The sequence below is a fragment of the Microcaecilia unicolor genome, chromosome 1 (genome assembly GCF_901765095.1).
Source record: "Microcaecilia unicolor chromosome 1, aMicUni1.1, whole genome shotgun sequence".
Taxonomy (NCBI): Eukaryota; Metazoa; Chordata; class Amphibia; order Gymnophiona; family Siphonopidae; genus Microcaecilia; species Microcaecilia unicolor.
In genome coordinates, this window is record NC_044031.1 from 495,584,621 (window position 1) to 495,601,052 (window position 16,432).

Genomic DNA, 16,432 nt, shown 5'->3' on the forward strand with positions numbered 1-16,432 from the left:
TAGGCCATATGGTCTTGTCATCATATACTATGCTCCTATTTAACATAATTTTCCTGTGGGGACTCCTGATATGGAACCCTGCACCTAGTACCTATAGTTAGGATTATTTTTCCATATATGCATCTCTTGGCATTTGTCCACATTATCTTTGGATTTAGCTCATGCCTTTTCAGTAGTAGTTCAAGGCGAGTTATTCAGGTGCAGTAGATTATTTGTCCCCGAGGGCTTATAGTTTAAAGTTTGTTTGGTGATATGAGAGGGGGGAGGGGACATAGAGCTACTGGGCCATAAGGGAAAGAGGAGAGAGGAGGGACATGGAGTCTTCTGTTCTTTCCAACAGGTGCTGTCATTGCCCTTTCTCCACTTTATCTTCTTCTTTCCCCTCAATGCACCCATCTCTGATGGTTCCTTTTCCTCTTGTCTACCCACTCAAATTTTACCCTCTCCAGTCCTCCAGCTATATTTCAGTTACTCAGCAACTTTCTATCTCCTCCACTTCACCCTCTAGCTCTCCTCGTTTCTTCCTTGACCTCCTATTCTGTCCTCTTTCATTCACTTCCAATTACAAACACTTCTACCCTCTACCCTATGGTCCAGTATATCCCTGCCCCTCTTGCGTTCTTCTCTACTCCCCCCCCCCCCCCCCAGTCCAGTGTTTCTTTATCTTTTCTCCCTTCCCTTTCACCCATATGGTCCAGCACTCCCCGTTCCCTCTTCTCCCTATGGCCCAGCGATTACTTGGCCCCTCTCCCTTCCCTATAGTGCAACTCCATGTCCCCCCTCTCCCCTTTATGGCCTAGTAGCTGTGTCCCCTTCCCCTCCACCCATCACTACCAAAGAAATGCAGCTTCCATGTTCAGCAGGGCAGTAGCTAGGAGGGGAAGGCAGCAAGGGCTGTGGCTACAAAAATCCCAATGTCCTTGCTCCTTGCTGGGTTGTGCAGTAAGTGGCAAACCAAGCACCGGAAGTTAAAGCCTGTTAAGTGTAGTTTACTGCCCACACAACCCAAGGAGGAGCATGGCATTGGGGATTGTGTAGCTACATCTCTCTCTCTATTCCCCTTGAGTCCATCATTTCGTATATACTCACTCTCCCTCCTGCCATGGCTGATGTTTCCCCCTCTCCTCAGCCCCTCCCCACAAGAAGTCTCTCTCCTTTTTCCCCTGTTCCTTCAGCCAAGGTCCGGCACCTCGCCCCCTGCCTTCCTCCCCCATACAGATCCGGCACCTCGCCCTCTGCCTTCCTCCCCCACACAGGTCCGGCACCTCGCCCTCTGCCTTCCTCCATTCTCCTGGATATTCTTTAGGAAAAGATTTGTATGATATATAGAGTTGATAAACTCTTTTCTCAAATTGAAGATGATGCTCTGGAAGACTCCTACTTCTCTCAAATGTTCTGGAGTCCTTTCCTGGTGGTTTGCTAGGATGAGGCCTTAGTCTTTGCTTCTCTTCAATGTAGAGTCCAAGCACAGTTGACTAATGAGGCAACTGGACTTTATATCATAATTCGGCCACTGAACTCTACAGTTTACCTCTAATAATTTTGTGAATAGAGGGATTGATATTGAACTGCAGCTAAAGACGTGCCAAAGCACATGCAAACATCTCTGGTCTGTGTTCTACTTCTTCCCAGAAGGTTAAATGTTTTTTCTTTGCCTCTTCACCACCACTTCCAAACTGTCTTTGATGTTTTCCAGCAGACGGCCAGACATGCAGCATGTATTTCCTCTGAATGCCTATATAAATACATATTCATCTTTAGATTGTTGAAATGACTATAGATTGTCTCCAGATCAAGGTGAGAAGGCGCCAAGTCCCCTCTTAAGTGCCTATACTGAAGAACAAATAACGACTGTCCTCCTCGAACCATTTTTCAGCACCCTGAAGAGGTACGTTTGGCCTTCTCTGAAAGTAAACGTTTTTCAAAACAGAGTACCTCCTTTGAAACAGGTAACTTCACTTTAGACATGTCTATGAAGTAGCCTTTCATGAACGCTAACTATATGCTCCTCTTTGTCTGCTACTCTGAAGTTGCCAGTCCTGAAATAGGAAAGAAGATTCATTACTTTAGATACAAGAATGGATTCTTTACTATGCCGACAGAACTTGTTCTCTGGACAGGTAATTGGAGGGCTTATTTCCAAAACCTGCTAAGTTCATACTAGTCGCATTGAACTTAACAGGTTTTGGAAATAAGCCCTTCAATTTCAGAAGATTCTCTCTGAAGTAATCTTTAAGTGATTTCTGTTATTCTTTCTGCACAGTAGAGGTGTTGCTGAGTTTTTATGCCGGGGGGATGATGAAAATTTTATTTACACTGTTTCTTCACTTCTCACCGGTCATTTCTTATTGAGCACTACCAGACATTTGCCATTTAATTGCCATTTCCTTTTTGCCCTTCCTGGCAGCTTGGTGTTTCATCCATGGAAATGATGCAGTCCTCTCTTTTTAGGATGAAGAGAACTTGTGTTTGGACTTGTCAGTCATAGCACTCGCTTTCTGGTCTCAGTCTTCAAAAGGAGAGGATGATTTTAGCTCTGATTTGTCTACCTTTTAGAGCCCAAAGAAGAGACTCATGGGGACATGATGATTCTTGTAAAGCCAGCCCTTTTATCCTCCTGACCTGAAGAAATACCTGTACAGCAGTGGCGTAGCTACGTGGGGCCTGAGGGGGCCGGGGCCCCCGCAGATTCACCCCCGGACCCCCCTCCCGGCGAACCCGCCCCCGCCGCCGCCTACCTTTACTTTTGCTGGCAGGGGATCCCACTCCCCGCCAGCCGACGTCTTCTCAGTCCTTCCTGCTCTTCAATTTGTTTGCTGACGTCCTGCACGACGTCAGCAAACAAATTGAAGAGCAGGAAGCGACTTACAAGAAGACGTCGGCTGGCGGGGAGTGGGATCCCCGCCAGCAAAAGTAAAGGTAGGCTGCAGCGGCGGCGGGTTCCCGGCGGTGGGGGGACGGCACCGGGGGGAGGGCTAAAATGTGCCCCCTCCCCCCGGGCTCTGGACCCCTCCCCCATGGAAGGCTGGCCCCTGCTGTACAGGTATACAATTTGGAATGTAAATTCAGTTTGAGGATTTGAACACACTTATAGAAATCTATGTCGTCATGTGCAACTTTTGAACCCACTGTTTTTCGTTGGTCATACCAGGGAAAAGTTGAGCTGGCCAGCTGAATTCAATTGTGAAAAGGGAAGAGAGTATTTTATTTTTAAATCTTCATGGAGAGTACAGTGTGAAAAAATGAGAAAAAATGAGAAACGCAAATAGTATCAGAGGGAGCATAACACTTGAGAGTGCTAATGTCTGGCTAGAGAACAGCTGCATACCAGTAAATTTGTGAGAACTGCAAGGAACATAGTAACATAGTAGATGACGGCAGAAAAAGACCTGCATGGTCCATCTAGTCTGCCCAAGATAAACTCATAACTTGAATTTGTACCTGTCTTTTTCAGGGCACAGACCGTATAAGTCTTCCCAGCAGTATTTCCCGCCTCCCAACCACCAGTCCCGCCTCCCATCACCGGCTCTGGTATAAGTCTGCCCTCCCCTATCCTAGCCTCCCAACCACCAACCCCTCTTCCCCCCACCTGCTCCTCCACCCAATTTCAGCTAAGCTTCTGAGGATCCATTCCTGCTAGGAAGTTTAACATTTTGAAATTGTTAAACATACTACATAGTGCATACTAATTGTCATAACTTAAAATAAATCGGACTATGAAATAGGTTAAGCACTCTGGTGGCATACAAAGAGGAAGAAATGCAGGGATTAGTATTTGTAAACTTGGTAGATACTCTATTATTCCTCATCTATTAACCGCAAAGATGTTGTTACAATTTCAGATGTGAAACTTATAGTCAGACTTTGGTAGCAGCAGTATGTTTCTTACCTCCATGTTTCTTCCAGTTCCAACATTTGCTGAAACATTGCTTCTCCCATCTCTTTCCGTATCTGCAGTTCTTGTACTAGTTTACTCTGCCTTTCTGCAGATAACTTTTTTCTTAAATTTTCAACCTCCTTCAAAGCATCCTAAATTGACAGTCCAAAAGAAACAGCTATAATGTTTGGCTATATACATTATAATATACCATATAATAGCTTAAAACATTAAAACATATAAAAACATATTAACCCTCCATTGCCTCAGGTACAAAAAATGAGATTTTGAGCCCTCTAGGGGCAGAGAAGAGAACCTGTTCATAACAAATGATTGTTCCCCACCTTGAACTTGATGATTAAGTGGAATATAAATGCCAGAATTAAATTTTTAAAATGTAGGGGTTTTCACCTCTTCTTAGGACAAATGCTTCTATGGAGCTTAATGTTGTCCTCTAGGGGGGGAAAAAGGTATGGCAGTACTCCCCATAGTTTGGAAAGCCTAAAGAAACCACTTTAAAAAGTTGAAACATAAGCTGGCCCCCTGCCCTTTGGTATATTACAATACGCATAAGGCTCATTACTCCTTTCTGAACAGGAAACATTTATAGGTTACTAGCATCTGTAGAACAGCATAAAGGCAGTGCAGAGGGCATATAAATGATGTGACACTTGTGAGAGAAGTCCAGAGCGAAGATGACAAAAAAAACAGTGCCAAGACCACAGACCCAAGTGAGGAATCTTTATTGACTGACCCGACATGGCCATGTTTCAACACGATGCCTGCAGCAGGGGTCGTTGTACTAGTAAAAGCAGAATCCAATACAGCACTCACAGTGCAGAAGTTATCTTAAAGCTTCAGAAGCTGCAATGCTCCAATAAGCCCTGCTCCCTCACCGCAGAGGGCAGGTATGAACACCACGCATGCTGAGCTTTAAAAGGACTTTTCAGAGAAATGTGGGCAAGGTATCAGAGTATTTCTAATATTTTAAAGCATGGCTCATCCTCTCATCTACTTCTGTGGCCCTGGGATAAGTGCATCAGTCTCCAAGAATGGGCAAAAGGGTATGATCAGATAAAGCCTAAAAAAAAACACTTGGGGAATACAGTTGAAATATGTGCCGAAAAGCTTAAGTCTAAATCAAGAGTAACTCCCAAAATTTTAAGAGAATCTGAAATAGCAATGGAATTGCCAAGATGATTCAGATGGTTCATACTAAATTCACATAGGTCCACAAGAAAAGAGCACATACGTGAGAATACTTGGCTTGCTCTTCTCGAAGAAAGCAAAAAGTTACACCCCTTGGAGTTGAATTCTTTAGTGGGGTTTTTTTTTTTAACGACTGAGGGACCTGTACTCGCCTGTCAGGTGGGAAGGCACCAGTGCATGCGCAATGGGACACTACTAGAAAGTTCTTGATCTCGCTAGTCAGTGTCCGCACCAAGTTCCGTTGGATGACATCACCCAGTTGTGAGATTACTTAACGCTCCACTGCCTCAAGTATAAAAACTTAAGATTCTGAGCCCTTGGGACAGAGAAAGTACCTGTTCATAATGTGCGACTTGAACTTGTTAAGTGGATTATAAATGGCAGATTTAAATTAAAAAATTAAATGTTCACTTGAAATCGAAACAAACATTAAAAGCAAATAAACTATAAACACAAAACATGTATACAATGTGTGGGAACTGGCTGATGAAGGGTACACAGACATGCTTTAAAATATAAATATCATTCATACAAATTGGACATACATAACATGATATTCAGTGATTGTGTAACACAATATGCACTCATTTAGAGAACCTAAAAAAAAAAAATAGTGGAAAATACACACAATTTAAATCACAATAGTGTTTCTTCACAATTGTATCAATGACTTTTCTTTTGTATTTTTTTATATATAATAAAATAAAAATGTAGGATAAAAAGGCCTCAAAAGTCAAGACTAAAAGCTACAGCATAAATGAGTACTTAAACTACTTGCGATCGTAATCTTCAGTCATTCTGAATAATTAAACTTTAGACTAGTCCACTGCCAAAAATCGCCCAATTTTCTCATATCTTGCTCTAGTCACCACTCATGAGATTAAATGCTGATTTAAACTTTTAACATACAGTGCTAAAACAGAAGCTTTAAAACTTTCACTTAGCATCTAGAGAAATGACGGGCTTTGTCAAGGGAATGGCACCTTCTTCAATTTGTACACTGCTAAGCAGTGCGATGTGAACCCTGAGCAGTACACAAATTGAAGGTGTCATTCCCCTGGCAAAGCCTGTCATATGGTGAAACATGTTCCTGTTGGGATATCTCTAGAAGCTAAGTGAAAGTTTAAATCTGTCATGTAAGAAGGGGCATCCCGTTTCTTTCCACTCATTTAGCGACCCCTGCCCCTACCCTTATCCAAGTTCCACAGACCTAGAGCAGGGTAAGCCTTCAAAGTCCCAGCCCTGCATTACTGCAACATATCTGTCTGAACATTAGGGTTAGCAGTTTATGTAATAGATAGCAAGGCTGATTTCCATACTGCTTGTCAATGGAAAACTGAAACTGTTACAAGGTTCATTTTGGAAACCAAAGTTTTAAAACCACTTGCCATGTTGACACACTTGAGGCACTAAGTTAAGACAGAAAAAATAAACCTCCTGGCAGCTGGTTCTTGATAGGGGCGTCTCCACAACATGGAGCAGCAAAATTGCTAATAGTGATATTGACGCTTTCTGGAATTTGGCTGTGGCATCTATGTTGCTCTTTACCACTGAATGACCCTGGATGCAGTGAAATTTGATTCAGATAATTTTTAGAAAAAGTTGTATCCTAACGTGGTCCACAAATACATATAGAACAACTTCTATATGCTTTGTGGAGCTCACTGTCCTTTCAGTTTCATCCAAGAAACCTGCAATTGGCAGCAAAGCATTTGGGATGGTGGCAAATAAGGGTCATTTAGGACCTGCTTATATTTTTCTTATGCTATTTCCTAGCTCTCAGCTATAGAAGTTGGACTACCTGAAAAATTTTTCACACCCTTAGCTGGTAATTGTTGCCAGTTAACGAGCAGATCATGCTAGCTGGTCTACCACCTCCTCCAATTATATCCAAGAATGTAACAGTCTTGCCAGAGTTTCATCGTGATTGACCTTGTACTTTTCCTTGGGGCCTTGAAATTGCCTAGAACTCTTACAGTTAAATTGATTAAGCTCTCTTCCAAGTGATCAGGTTTCTTTAATATACAAACCCCTTGCCATATTTTATTCTCTCCAACCCAATGGAAGTTGAAAACAAATTACACAAAAACGTGTCAAGAATATCCGAGTGAAAAAAAATTACTCTCGAAAATCATAAGCCACTCCCCCCCCCCAAACAGATTACAACAGTTAAGAAATTGCTCCTTTCAAACTATCCCAGCTCCAAAGAGGAGCCAACCCCAACTGCCCTCTACCCTGATGGGAACCGCAGCATCAAACTATGTGGAAGTTAGGCAATTGCCTAATACCAAATTAACTGTTTTTGGCATACACATATACACCCCTAGTGTGTAGCACCATGTTATTGGTGCAGTAGCCTAATTTAGTTGGTGCCCAGGCAGTCGCCTAGGCATAGCACTATATTCCTATGTATTATTTTAGTTAACATTAATATAATAGTATAAAATTAATTTCTTTCGGGAAAAAAAAACTGAACAGCATTCTAAGTAAAAAAGCCCAGATTCCTCACATTCTTTCCCTATTGATGAGGAGAAAGAGGCTCCATTGTCTAAAGTGCTACATGGCAGATCTCCACCGGTCTCCCCTACCTGGTCAGGAAGAGGCCTCCTTTGCTTATGTGCCAGAATTCAGGTATTTCCCTCTTTCCCTTACACAGAGCTGGAACTTCCCTAATGGTTCATTGCCAACCTAGGCAAGTCAGTGCTAAAGGTATATCCTTTAGTGCCTTTGCCTGTTTCAAGTTATCCTTTTCCTAGCCAACTGCCTTGTTTTCTTAGCTCCTTTTTTCAAGCTTCTCTCTTCTAGCTCCTTTCCCCTGTCTTCCTGATTTCCCAAATAATGCACGTCAACGTCTCTTCTTGGGCTTACTGCCTTTTTATGCGGAGTCACCTAACATGTGTAGAGCTTTAAAGACAGACAGGAAGAGATTGGAGTTCTGCTGTGGTCCCGATTCTGGGCTTTTAAGCTGTATCCCCGATTTCTGGCAACTGTATGCTGAGATACATCAATCTCCAGTATACAAATAAAAGAAAACTGGTTTTATTACATATGCTAAGTGTCCGAGTTATCTATACATATCTTTGGGAAACCAAAAGAACTGTAATAGCCATGGAGGGGCAGTATAGACTACAAGCTAAGAGAAGAGCTTACAGTGGGCTGCTTAACGATGACTTCTGAGCCCTAGGATATTCAATCGGCACTTGATGAATCAAGTTTATAGAGTGTGAGTTCAGAGAGAGGGCAGACGTATGAAAGGAGAGAACAGCAGAACAATCTCACAGACTTGTCACCACCTGCTGGTTGATAGAAAATACTGGGATAAATAGTAACTAGCAAGTTCCCCCCCCCCCCCCATCATGGAGCTTAAGATGATGCAAAAACTTTAGAACAAGAGGAACAAAATGTGTAAAAGGAAAGGGTTATGTGCCATGCCAGAAGAAAGTTCAATATGCATAAAACTGAACCACCTTATGACACTTAATATTCTAGATCATCCTACCCTGTCAAGCTTTCCCCCAACGCTGCTTAAGCCTACTTTGACTCCTCCTCCTGTTTCTGCCCCCATTAAGAAATATATTTCCAAACCGATTTGAAAATGGTAATTTAGTTTCATATAGTACACAATACAGTATATATCTGCAAATACCTCGTGGCTCATTGTAGTAACATCCATCTCATCTTCATCTTCTAAAAGATTCTCCTCTGAAAGAAGTTCCTCAATGGAAACATTAGCATCAAAGTTTATGGCCTTCCCATCCTTTCCAATAACTTTTGGGGTCCAAAATTCAAAGGCTTTAGGCTGGATTGTCTGTACCACCTGCAATTTTAAGAAAGCCTGTTATTCAATGAAGATCAGAATTATTTCTTTTGAAATGTCATTTACCCTTAACAGGATTACTCAGCCTAACAAGTTTAAATCACTGTTTCCATTCTGTCCAATAGCTTTGTTCATTGGTGATGGTCAAATTTAGAAGCCAACATGGGTTAAACAATGCTAAAATATGATATGAAACCAGAGAAACCAAGTTATTTACATATAGTAAGTATTCTAAGGACAATGGTACTCCAACCTCACAGTGGGATAGATATCACCTGATACAGCCTATGCAGAAAAGGTTCTCCACCTTAGAATTTCCAGAAACCTTTGGGCAGCGCCACCGTGTATATTCTCTACTCCCTGCCTTACACATTCACAATGGACATCCTCAGTTTATTTTTCTGTGGAGCCAATGAGATGTACCCTCTTATTACTTCATTTTTGCTTTGAATACATGCTTGTCACATGTGGGTCTCTCTAAATCTTGGTATCCTTAACTAGTGTTTCAACTAAAGTTTTTATTTTTTAAAGTTAATCTACAGACACTTTAAGGCATTTAATGTGGGTTTCCTGATTATTTATTTATTGCATTTGTATCCCACATTTTCCCACCTATTTGCAGGCTCAATGTGGCTTACATAGTAACCATGATGGCGATCGCCAATTCCGGTATAACAGATACAGAGTGATTGCTCCTTACAATCTCATACACCCCTACACGTGTTCTCTGTTCTATAAATGCTTACCGATTGATCCACCCTAGTCTGAAATGGGTACATTTTGAATCTACAAGGCATAGTGCTTTTTTTTTTTTTTTTTTTTTTAAACTGTACTCAGCCCCTGCTTCTTGGAACAAATTATCACTTTACATATGCAGTATTTCTTCTATTAAGGAATTTAAGATGGCTATAAAAATATGGCTACTTGAGTAAGCATTTGCTTTTTGAACATTATAGTATAGTTTCATTCTCTGGAAGACTGCAAAATGTTTACTTTGTGTTGGATATTACTGAACCTTTTTATTCTTGTGTGAGGTGTTCTATCCTCTTGAATCTGTAGTTCTGTATGTATTTTTTTTTTCTTGATACTGGATTGTACACCACTCGATTCTGCACATCCGTTTGGGCGGTACAGAAAGTCAAAAAACTGCAAAGTTCCGGGAAGGTAAGGGTAACCGGATGGCATTGCCCCTCCCCAGAAGGGGAGTAAACTTCGCCCTCTCTCTTTACCCCAAGGGGTGGGTAGTGGTTACTGGCCACTGAGTACCTAGGCCAATAGGGAATGGTCAGGGTGGAACTGGACTGGCCCGAAAGTGGACTACAGGTATGAGATTATAGTGGACCAAGATGGTTTGGCCTCTTTCCTGTCCCTGATACCCACCACAGATAGAGATTAGTCTAACTCAAATCTGAGACCTTCCCCATACAGTCACTACTCTGTTCTGAGCCATACCTGATCCCCCCCACTGGGTAACTAGCCCTGTTTCTGTCCCCCTCTCATAGCCAAGGTACAGCTACACATGCTTCTGCAGGAGTTTCTCGACTTACCCATAACTGTGTTTTGGGCCACCTGCAGTGCTCTTTTGGGAGAGTGAATCCTTCTGCTTGCCAAGCCCTGATGCCCCCTTCTGAGTGGGTTTCTGCTTCCCTGCAAAAATCCTTCCTCCATTTCAACAGCTGCAGCAAGGAAAGCTGAGTTGCCGGCTCCTTGACAGTCCCTGCGCCAAAGTGTCGGGCAATGCTCAATCCCCCACATCAGTCTCCAGTGTTAGCAGCTACTGGTGCAGGATGCACGAGCAGAGTCTGCCACCCCCCGAAAAGGTGTCCAACAACTTCCTGGCCGGCCCAGCTGCAAATGCCAGTGTTACTCTCCTCACTTCCAGCGTGTAATTGGCTCTGCCCACTCCTCTTACAGCCTTGCTGAGATTCCATGTAAACCACGGGTGGACAGGAGCCCAGGCAGCTATGTTTGGTGGGTGGAGGGGCCTCCTCACAGAAACAAATGGGACCTAACCATGTTTGGATTAAGAGGATTTAAGGGCAGTGAACACATTAGACAAGGAGCAGTATTTGTGCCCTAGCCCAGGGGTAGGCAACTCCAGTCCTCGAGAGCCGCAGGCAGGTCAGGTTTTCAGGATATCCACAATGAATATGCAGGAGATAGATTTGCATACCATGGAGGCAGTGCTTGCAAATCTGTCTCCTGCATATTCATTATGGATATCCTGAAAACCTGACCTGCCTGCGGCTCTCGAGGACCGGAGTTGCCTACCCCTGCCCTAGCCTTTAGAATTCCCCACTTCTGGGCCCCGCCCCGCCCCCCCCCCCCCCCCATCAGGGTCTATGGTCCACCAGCTGCAGTTGGGCAGTGGCTCCCCCATATGCTTAGGGGTGGGTGTTGGGGTTGTAACATTGGGCCCACAATGCTATATGCTCCAGACACGGCCATTACTGTATCTTTCTGGCAGTGATCAGCCTGTTACCCATGCACCTGAAGCAAGCAGTGTGGGTTCAGCCATGCCATGGGTTTCCCAGGAGGTGCTGCAGGAGACCCATGCCTATAATCAGGCAAAATGCAGAAGTGCATGCAGGAAGATGCTGGTGGGCCTGCAAGCACGACAGGTGTGGGACAGCAGGGTATGTTACTACAGGCTCATTACCTTTTCAGGTCAGCAAGCAACAGGTGGCTGCTGTGTCAGTATGCAGTTGAAGTTTGCGCAGATGAGACCATTGCCAGCAAAGGGGAAAATGAATGTGATTTACTCCAGAATGAGGAACCTTATGGGGGATATGGCAAGGCGTAAGGGGGTAAAGGGTAAAAGGCACAAGTAAGGGGACAGCAGGGCTAGGAAAGAGCACTTTCACCAAAAAGAGTTATGTAGGGTGTAGAGAAACTATAATGGAAGTGGGAGGGGGGGCTGTTGAGCTTCCATGACTCCTCCTCCATCTCCCATGAGCAGCTGGTGGCCATCTCACAGCATGCATGGACTGGCATCTATGTGAGCAGTGCAGCCAGTGGCAACGTTTCTCCAGAAATGAGAAAAAAGATCAGGGTGTTTGTTGCTAGAGGGGTTCCCAAAGAGGTGAAAGGAGATGGGCAGTTCTAGCTTGTGTGCGACTAGGTACACTGATAATTGAACCCTACAACAGCACTGCTATTTTCCCTTGGCAATATCTGAGTTGATGGGCTATACTGAGATGATCGGGGCCACAGGAACAGGAAATTTCACAGGCATACGGAGTACAAGGAGGATCTGACTTGGCAGGAAGATGGATACAGACCTATGGATGAGAGAGACAGAAAAAATCTAAGGGCCAGAACACCTCTAAGCTTGTGTGTGTGTATGGGGGGGAAGAAAAAGCAGATTTCAGCTTAGGATCTTCCTGTTCGGGGAACTCAGGTCCAGTCCTACAGATACGTGCTACCGATTCAACAGTGATTCCTGAATCCTTACCAGGAATCATAGGTACATAAGTAATGCCACACTGGGAAAAGACCAAGGGTCCATCGAGCCCAGCATCCTGTCCATGACAGCGGCCAAGCCAGGCCAAGGGCAAGTTCAAGCACTTGTCATTAAATGCAACAAAAAAAGCCATAGATAAGCCTACACAGCAACCTAAGTAGAGGTTTCTGTTCACGGCCAGACCCCCATCTCAATTTGGAATCATGGCTAGTGAGATACAGCATACCTTACCCTGAAGTAACTTTATATGAAGCATTTGAATTTGGTTTCTGATCTCATACCAGGGCCTCACCCACTTCTCTGAAGAATGCCCCTTCCTTCTAAAATATACATATTGAGATCTTTAGGTTTGTCCACATAGGCTTTATGATGGGACCACTGACCATTTTAGTAGCCGCTTATATAAATGCACACCTTCCTACCCAATACAAATATATAATACAGCACTATTCCAGACAAATTTATTTTAAAGGAATACTGCATCAAAACTATAAATTTAGATATACTAAAAATTTTAGCAATAACCCCCCCCCCCCACTATAGTCACCTGTTTAGCCACTGCTGAAAACTTCATTACATTCAATGTTTCGTCATAGGTAGAGGCACACTGGTTTATGTTGACAATCATACAGGCTTTGCCTTTACCACAAAAGAATGGCTGAAATAAGCGAGTCAGTTTGCTTTCTCTGAATGGAATGTAGACATGCTTTCCTCTTGAAAAAAAAGAAAAAAAATTAATACCCAATTTTGAGTCTGCTTAGAAAACATTTACTTACATAAAATGAATCCCACCTTTCTAAATCAGTTTAATGTTATACCAGTTGCATGCCTTGGGGCACACTATACAAGGCTATATGCAATTAATATGTACATCTAGGACAAAATGTTACTTAGGACTTAAAAAGTAAGCTATATATTGGTGGCATGCAAAAGATAAAGGTTTTGCATTTTGGATTAGAAATAAATTGTTAACTTCTGCCCAATGTGCTATAAAATGTACTTAGGAAATAGTTACAGAAACTAGGCATTAAAGCGACTCAAGCATTTCTACCCAAGGTACCTGAATGCTATGCTTCCTAATTGTGGTTTTACAAGATAACAACCCTCCTTCGTAACATACCTTATTCTTCTCTTTACCAGGAAGAGAATATAAAACCTTCAGTTTTGCCCATCTTAAAACTATAATCAGGTGTCTCAGCCAGAGGAGATCCCATTTCAAGCTATAAGATGCATCAGAAAGCACTTGAGGGGTTGTGGGAAGAGGTTTATGACCACCAAAGAAAACAGAATCCCACTTAAAGACAGTCTTCATGGTCCAAGAGCTAACCAAATATCAAGCCTTAGAAATCAAGGGTCACCAGTTTCTCCATCAATTAACCTCTCCCTTCTGAGGAAGCAATCTCCCTCTGCCTTCTGAACCTCCTCTTGCGTTGGACCTGAGCTGTGCTGGAGACAGAGCCTCTAAGCGGCCGCAGGGTTAGCCCCAAGTGGGTGCTAGGCATTTCGTTATAGATATCCTCTGTGTTCATCCCACACCTTTTTGAATTCCGTCACCATTTTTGTCTCCAACACCTCCCTCAGGAGGGCATTCCAGACATCAACCACATACTCCGTGAAAAAAAGAATTTCCTAAGTCTATACCACCCTGCAACCTCAATTCATATCCTCCAGTTTTACCATTTTCCCTTATCTGGAAAAGATGCATTTCTATATTTAATACCTTAAGTATTTAAACATCTGTATCATATCTCTCCTATCCCTCCTCTAGGGTATACATATTCAGGTCTTCCGCTCTCTTCTCACATGTCTTTGGTGCAAACTCCATACCATTTTTTTAGTCTTCCTCCATACCGCTTCAAGTCTTGTACATCTTTAGCAAGATACAGCCTCCAAAATTGACAATATTCCAAGTGGGGCCTCACCAACGACTTGTACAAGGGCATTAACACATCTCTTCTTCTGCTGGTCATGCCTCTCTTTATACAGTCTAGTATCCTTGTTATGGCCACTGCCATGTCACACTGTTTCGTCACCTTCAGATCCTAAGACACTATCACCAAGGTCCCTTTCCATTTGTGCATATCATCTAGCGCATACAGTTCCCTTGGATTTCTCCTCCAAGTGCATCACTCTGCACTTTGTTGCATTGAATTTTAATTGCCAAACATTAGATCGTTCTAACTTTTGCACATCCTTTTTTGTTTTCCACTCCCTCTGGGATGCAGTGGCATACCAAAAGTCCACTCCGGGTGCAAATTAAAAGGAGGTGCTCCGCTCCCGCTGCTCCAGTCCCCCTATTCGGGCTGCCACAGCTGCCTCTCCTCTGACTGGTGCCTCGCCTTCCTCCAGCCTCCACACCCCTGCTGGGCCGCCAACGCTGCTGCTTCTCCTCCTGTAGACTAGCAGCTCTGGTGGCAAACAAATAAAATCGGGAAGATCAAGCGGGGTCTGAACTACTTGTGGCTGCCGATCCCACCCCTTTGATGTCACTTCCAGTTCCGGAGCAGAGATAGCAGCCACAGGTAGGTAATTCCCCGCAATCTTGATCATTTTTTAGCCTTTTTTTTTTTTTGCTGCTGCTGCTAGTTTGAAGCAGTAACAGGAACAGCAGCATTGGGAGGGGGGGGGGGGGTTGGATCTGGGGAAAAAGGAGAGGGGACATATGGAAGACAAAGAGGGCAGACAGTGGACGGCAGGAAGAGAGAAAGAGATGGCAGATGGTGAAGGGCAGAAAGTCAGACAGAGAGCACAGACACTGGATGTAGGTCCTGAGTGACATTTGTTGTGTTTTGCATTCTCGGTATGCCTAGTACTGGATTTTGGAGGAGGGTATTAAAAAATTATGGGCCCAAGGTGTCAAATACCCTAGGTACACCACTGCTGGGATGTTTACTCTGTTACAAATCTTGATAGCTGCAAAAAGGCAAACCTTACCTTCTAACCCTTCGGCAATGCCATTCATAAATATAGTGAGCAGAATCAGCCCCAGCACTGATCCTCGAGACACTCCACCACTCACCTCTCCTTCCTCCAAATGAATGCCACTAACCACCACCCTCTGGCATCTGTCTGTTAACCAGTCTCTAATCCATTTCACCACTTTGGGTCCTAACTTCCGCCTGTCAAGTTTGTCAAAGACATTGCTGAAATTCAAGTAGATTACATCTAACACATGTCCTTGATCCAATTCTCTGGTCGCTCACTCAAAGAATTCAGACTCGTTATGTATGATTTACCTTTTGTAAAAGCATGTTGCCTTAGATCTTGTGACCTACTGGATTCCAGGAAATTCACTACCCTTTCCTTCAGCATTGCTTCCATTAACTTTTCCAATGACTAAAGTGAGGCTTACCAGCCTATAGTTTCCAGATTCTCCTCTGTCACCACATTTGTGAAGAGTGACATCAGTTCTCCAATTCTGCATCTCCAAGGATTTATTAAACAAATTTTTAAGAGGACCCACCAGAACCTCTCTGAACTCCCTCAATATCCTGGGATTTTTTAAAAAATGTATTCAATGAATAGCTAAGCTCTGGTTTCTTTTGTGCAGGGTCTGCCATGTTGTAGAGAGAGCAAGAAATCCGACCGTTTGCAGGGCGGATAAGGTAAACTGAGGCAAGACGCTCAAGCAAGGACATATATAGTGCACACTGCACATGCTCAGAGGGACCTGCTCAAAAGGTTCCTTTGCGCTCTGGGAGAGCAAATCCGATTCCAGCTCGTCGGATGACGTCACCAGTGTGTGGCTGACTGATCCTGCTGTCCACGGAGAACCCCCGTTAAAGGTAAGTAACTTCACTTTCTCGTTACCAGAGATGTGGTAACAGCAGCTAACATATCTAGGTTAAAAAAAAAAAAAGTTTGGAAAAAGTTCCTAGAGGAGAATTCTATATTCTCCTATTCTGGCATTGGTAACATGCAATCTGGCTACACTTTGGGATTCTACCAGGTACTTGTGACCTGGATTGGCCACTACTGGAAGCAGGATACTGGGCTAGATGAACTATTGGTCTGAGCCAGTACAGCTATTCTTAATGTACAGGCTTTGCCTTGCCCGAGTGTAAAT

The 16,432-nt window shown here is 43.5% G+C and overlaps 1 protein-coding gene across 2 annotated transcripts in view; it reads right to left on the reverse strand.

The window, feature by feature from the left end:
• Positions 1-16,432, reverse strand: part of LOC115460366 (kinesin-like protein KIF20A) — a 105,295-nt gene that overhangs the window by 37,585 nt on the left and 51,278 nt on the right. For both annotated transcript variants that reach the window (XM_030190149.1, XM_030190150.1), the window contains exons 12-14: positions 12,914-13,079; positions 8,733-8,903; positions 3,890-4,029 (exon numbers count right to left, since the gene is read on the reverse strand). In XM_030190149.1, coding sequence (XP_030046009.1) covers positions 3,890-4,029; positions 8,733-8,903; positions 12,914-13,079 — 477 coding nt within the window. The remainder of the gene's footprint in view (positions 1-3,889; positions 4,030-8,732; positions 8,904-12,913; positions 13,080-16,432) is intronic.